Here is a 5353-nt window from a genome sequence, read left to right on the forward strand (position 1 = left end):
TGACACTTTGAGAACCCTGTGCTTTTCCTTACACATATTTCTGTTGTTTGAGGTGCTCACTGGGTTGCTTTCTTTCTGGAATGAAAAGAGCCAGTGGTGTTTGTTTTTGTTACCCTCATTCCCTCTTTCCCTGCTCTGGGCAGGAAAGCTCTTGCAGCTCTGCCTCATAGGCTGGCAGGAAATTTAGGACGGCAGTGAGCTGCTGCTCGGACCACCCCCATGCTTTTCTTCCTGTTCATGCAGGAGACTATTTAATTGAGGGCTGATTTGTCCAGCTTACTCATTGATGCTCAGCAGTACCTACCTGATCAGTGGGAGTGATTTTTTCCCCCTCCCTTCCTCCTCTTTTGGACAAACTGCCCACAATGAAGATGCTGCTGCTGCTGGTTGCTGTGCTCTCCGCTGCCCTGCTAGCCAGCGCAGCCCCTCCGACCTGCTACTCCAGGGTGCTGTCTCTGAGCAAGGAAATCACTCAGTCCTTTAAGGAGCTGCAGACCTCCAGAACTGTGGTGAGTCCACCTAAAAACTGCTCCTGGCACAGGCACTGCAGGAGAGAGATTTGTCTCAAAACAAAATCGCAACGAGCTTTTCCTCCTTCCCGCAGGACTCGTGCGTGGGGATGCTGCCCAGGCTGTACTTGGACATACACGTAAGTCTGCTCTCTTCCTTCTTACTATTGTGCAGGAAAAGCAGTCAAGGAAAAGTGAGAATAACTCTTAATATTATACCCCAGAGGACTGATGAAAAAGGATTTTTAAAAGTTTAATTAACTACGTAGATGAGTAAAAAAAAAAAGTTAGGTTTGAACCTTATTATTATCTCAATGGACTTTCTGAGATTTTACTTGATTAAAAATTTTAAACTTAAGAAATCAATGTTTTTAAGTTATTACCATATGCACACAATTAATTTACTGTGACAGAGCCTTTTCAGAAGTTAAATAAGTGCAAACAAAACTTTGAATAATAATGTAAAAGAAGAATTTTAGAATTAACTTTCTTCACTCAATAAATCTATATCATTTTATATCCTGAGTGGTTTTTGGCAGTTAGTTTTAATAAAAAGCAGTGCAGGAATACCTTGCTGGCTTTTTCTCTTTTAAAGAGCTACTTGTTAAATACAGAAAGAAAATGTGTGCCTGAGGCTATGGAAGTGTGATACTGAAGGAAAAAAAACACAGTAGTTTTCTCCCAGCTAAGAAAAAATAACCTGCACACACAGTTAGTATCCTAGTGTTTGCAATGGGGCATTTGATACATTTTTCTTCTTTTTCCAGTGTTCAACAGAGTAGATAAAAAATAGAAAATATCAGCCAAAACAAAATTCTGACACATTTTTCCATAAGCAACTACACCAAGTCTTGTACTACAAGACTCTCTACATCCCAATTCCAGAGCTGCCAGTGTCTCACATCATGGCAAAGACCAAGGAATGTGATTCCAGTGCCTCAGTTTCCCTGGCTTTAAAGCAAAAGCTGGGACATTTATTTACTTGCTTCACAAAGACATTGTAAAATTCATGTTGTCAGTGTTTTATTTTGATAACACAAAATCTGAGGTAAAAATTACTTCAAAAAAACCAGGACTGGTCACAGTTTCTCCTATTGTACAGGAACAGAGGAATCAGTCTGTGAGATCTTGATAATCTCTTCATCTCCTAAATCAGGTGCTCTCTAAAAAGTGAGAGAGTACACCTATTCTGTAGAATACTCCACCTAGTACAGGAAAAGATTTGATTGTATTGGACCTGCTGCCTCCTAAAGCATGTGAGAAATTAGCTGGCAGACTAAGACTGTATATATGCAATTTTCCAAGCACTATTTGGACCAAACATTGTTATAAAATACTGGTGATTAATTTGCCTGATTAAAGGTTGCATAGATTACATGTACATAGAGGTAGGAATTCGAGGTTCCCACATAGCAGTAAGAATTTTGGAAGTGGTGGGCTTAACATAAATCTGTGTTTGTGCAGGGTTACACAGACCTCTTTTGCATGCTTTGCAGAATTACTGCGTGCTGGCAAAGCTCCGTGACTTTGTGGCCTACCCTGGCTGTGACAGAGTGGTTGAGGTGAATGAGCTGAAGGAAAAAGCCCGGAGCCTGTACACCATCCTGATCTCCTACTGCAGAAGGGTAGGTCAAGATGCATCCACAGGGACAGAGTCCCTGCTTTTGGCCCTGCCTGTCTCCATGCTGTCCCCTGACCACCATAAATGGATCAGGCCCAAGCTTCTCACTGTGCCTTCCAACTCATAAATCTTACTCTTTTCTTTTTTTTTTTTTTTTGTTTCTCCAGGACCTGGTGTTCCTCACTGATGACTGTAATGCTCTGGAAATTCCTATTTCACCTCCCATTGAACACTCCATCACTGAGAGCTAAAAGACACTCAACCCAAAAGTTGTACCTGGGAAAGTTCCAAGGAGACCAAAAGTCAAAATATGTATATGCAGTCTATAACATTAACAACTAAGATATTTTTCAAGCACACTAGCAATATAATCTCAGACCTACCCATTTTTCTCTGCCTTGGCAGGAAATGAATTGCATGCCTTGCATACCTACTGAGCTGCTAGGGAACCTACCATTAGGGAGCAGTTTTTCGTTTGGCAAGGTACAATATTTCAGCTCAGCCAAATGTATAAAGTATGTTTTGTTTAAACATCAGAAACTAGATTTTTTATTTTTACTCTTTTATGAATAACTAGACTCATATATATATTTTCTTGACTTAGCTGTTTTTCTTGTATTCAATGGGCGTGGAAGGGACCATATTTGTTTTTTGTAGAATGTTTGATAGAAGAAGAGTAATGCTGTACTGACAGATTTCTCTGCCTGTATAGCTTATATATATCTTGATAGTTTTTGATGTCAGATTTGTGAGAATAGAGGTGAAAGAAACATGTCTCTGTGGAAAACTAAATAAAAGCAATCTTCTAATCCAAGATGCTTGTGTTGCAATATGTCTTTCAAGATCAAGCTGAAAGATGTCACTCTTATAAACTCACTTTTCACAGTCACTTGCAAGTCATTTTTCCCAGCATAACCTTTGTTTCCATAGCAATGCAAACTTTGTTGTGTCTGCATGCTTTGACAATGTGTAAGTTCCTACTAGTAGGATTTTCCTATACTAGAAACAATTTGTTTGATGAAATTAGTGATTTGTTTTTAATAGTATTTCTGGGTTGTGAGATGAATTCTGACCCAGAGGCTCAGAAAACCTATTAAAATTTCAGACAGTTTTTTGAGACATAACCCATATAGTTGAGCCAGCAGGATTAATAAAATTTCCAGACAGTAATTCCAAAGTCATGGGTGTCTTCAGAATGTGCAGCACATGAGACCTTCACAACCAACAGCTCTTCGGTGTCAAGAATAAAAAATATCTTCCCCATATTCTTGGAAGTAGCTGCTGTTACCTGAGAGAATCTCTTCCTTCCCCCAGTGTAAGTAATTCCTCTCTCTCCAGAATAGTATTTGTGGACCATTTATCTACAGCACTGCCAGCCCTGGTGACTTGGTCAGTGGTCTCCCCACGTTTTATAAAAGCCCCAACTTCCAACTGCGTGTTTGCACAACAATCACAGCTCCTCTACTTGACATCCTGATGGTACAAATCAACATGTTTGACAATTGTTATATAAATAAGTGAATAATAAAATTAATTCAAAGCAAAAAGAGTGTTGGGGATGGGCCAGAAAGGGTTTTTTCTTCATTATGAAATCACTTTGTTTTGTTGAAACTACTAGTCTGATTTTAGCAATAGAAAATTTGACTGTGCTTTTCAGTCATAGAATAAGGGTGGAAAATCTGACTCCAGGAGGGGTACTGGGGGAAGAAGTAAACAAGGACTTTTCTCTCCAGTTTGTTTCAATTCTAAGTGTACATTCAAGGAAAATGCCTATCAGGCTTTGTGATTCCCTCTTGAAGATTAAGTCCTCATGTGCTAACCCTACTAATCCTTTAGATGAGCCATTCTGCCTGCAGTGGTTTCACTCCAGTGCCTGTACAAGCATCTGGTAGAGGCACTAGCAACTCAGCAAATCTGATCTAGTACCAGGCTGAACTCAAAACTGCACTGTCATTATATTACAAAGGTTCTACTGTTAGTACATTGCAAGGGCTCCACATTGCTAGAGTTCCATACCACCTTGGTGTTTCTTATAGGCATCTCCTCTAGGCATTGACTTTTCCTTGTCCTCACAGCCACCAGCTGACTCCAGTTCCCACCAATCCACTCTTTTATAGCACTCTTCTCATTGGCTACAGCTGTGGCTTGTTAACATCAGGCCTGCTCCTAATCTTTAGTAATTGGTTCAGCTGCAACTCTTTAGGGGATAAGATTACATTCTATACCACCTTCATTTACCCATACTGTATCCCCCTACAAAAACGTGCAACAGCTCAGATAGTCCTACTATCAGGAAAATCATTACTTAGTTTGCCTTTCAGAACCCTTCCCTCCAAGCCAACAGCCTCTGTACAATACCCAACACACTCTAGAGATAGCAATACTATTTTTCTGCATCACCTGGACATGCCCAAGGCAAACTCCTTCCACAACAGCCACATTCTGCAATAAGGGCACCTCTTAGCATGCTGGCAGGTAGCCTAGTACCCACAGAAGGAGTGTGTAAGCACTGGCAGGTCCCTGGATCACGGAGAAACACAAGTAGAGTTGAACTAGTTGCTGTCAGACTCCACATTCAAATTTTTGCTCCCTCTAACCAGGGAGTGAGACCCCACCTGGGGAAGCAAGCAGTGCTGGGATAACGTCAGGTTCTATCCACTTCCACAAAAGTACCAAAACCACATCACAGCCTTTGTTTTTCATATCTTTATACAAAGCCAACCATGGATGAACCCTGCAAGAAACTGTGGTGCAGTCACCACAGGCCATGGTGCTTACAAAGCTCACCAGGGACTGGACAGTACACATGCCTGGAAACTGGCAGCAGAAGCTGTTAATTTTTGGCTCTTTTTTCCACCCCCAGATGTCACAGGTTTTAAACACTGGCCTGTTGTAAAGCTTGTATTGTCACTTGGCTAGCAAACTGCAGAGGAGGATGTGTTTCCTCTCCTGCAGAAGCTCATACCACTGTGCCTAGAACCAGACCCTGGGTGAACGTGCAGGTAACTGCGTCACTTCTGCCCCTGCTGCTTTCCTGTCCCAGGGACACACACTCTCTGAAATTGAGTATTTAATGAGGATTTTCTCATGGGTCTTCTCAAAACTCCTCTTTTTCTTTATTGAGGCTTATAAGCTTTCCCTAGACATTTTGAGGAATGTGTGATCCTATTTCCAGATTTTTCCCATGATGTTCCCATTCCTACAACCATCTTCCAAATATGTT

The 5353-nt window shown here is 41.1% G+C and overlaps 1 protein-coding gene across 1 annotated transcript; it reads left to right on the top strand.

Annotated features, from left to right (window-relative positions):
- The first annotated feature begins 231 nt into the window (after nucleotides 1-231).
- On the top strand, nucleotides 232-2944 carry CYTL1 (cytokine like 1). The gene is made up of 4 exons (XM_071447280.1): nucleotides 232-509; nucleotides 605-649; nucleotides 2006-2134; nucleotides 2298-2944. Exons 1-4 carry the CDS (start codon nucleotides 366-368, stop codon nucleotides 2379-2381), a joined length of 402 nt encoding a protein of 133 aa, XP_071303381.1. The 5' UTR covers nucleotides 232-365; the 3' UTR covers nucleotides 2382-2944.
- The last annotated feature ends 2409 nt before the right edge of the window (nucleotides 2945-5353 follow it).

This window comes from Agelaius tricolor, unplaced genomic scaffold (assembly GCF_023055355.1).
Source record: "Agelaius tricolor isolate 1412-34295 unplaced genomic scaffold, bAgeTri1.0.p SCAF_24, whole genome shotgun sequence".
Lineage (NCBI taxonomy): Eukaryota > Metazoa > Chordata > Aves > Passeriformes > Icteridae > Agelaius > Agelaius tricolor.

Coding starts and splice junctions, on each gene's coding strand:
- CYTL1 (XM_071447280.1), top strand. CDS start 366: ATGAAGATGCTGCTGCTGCTGGTTGCTGTGCTCTCCGCTGCCCTGCTA. Junction 510..604: donor TGCAGACCTCCAGAACTGTG/GTGAGTCCACCT, acceptor TCCTTCCCGCAG/GACTCGTGCGTGGGGATGCT. Junction 2,135..2,297: donor TGATCTCCTACTGCAGAAGG/GTAGGTCAAGAT, acceptor TTGTTTCTCCAG/GACCTGGTGTTCCTCACTGA.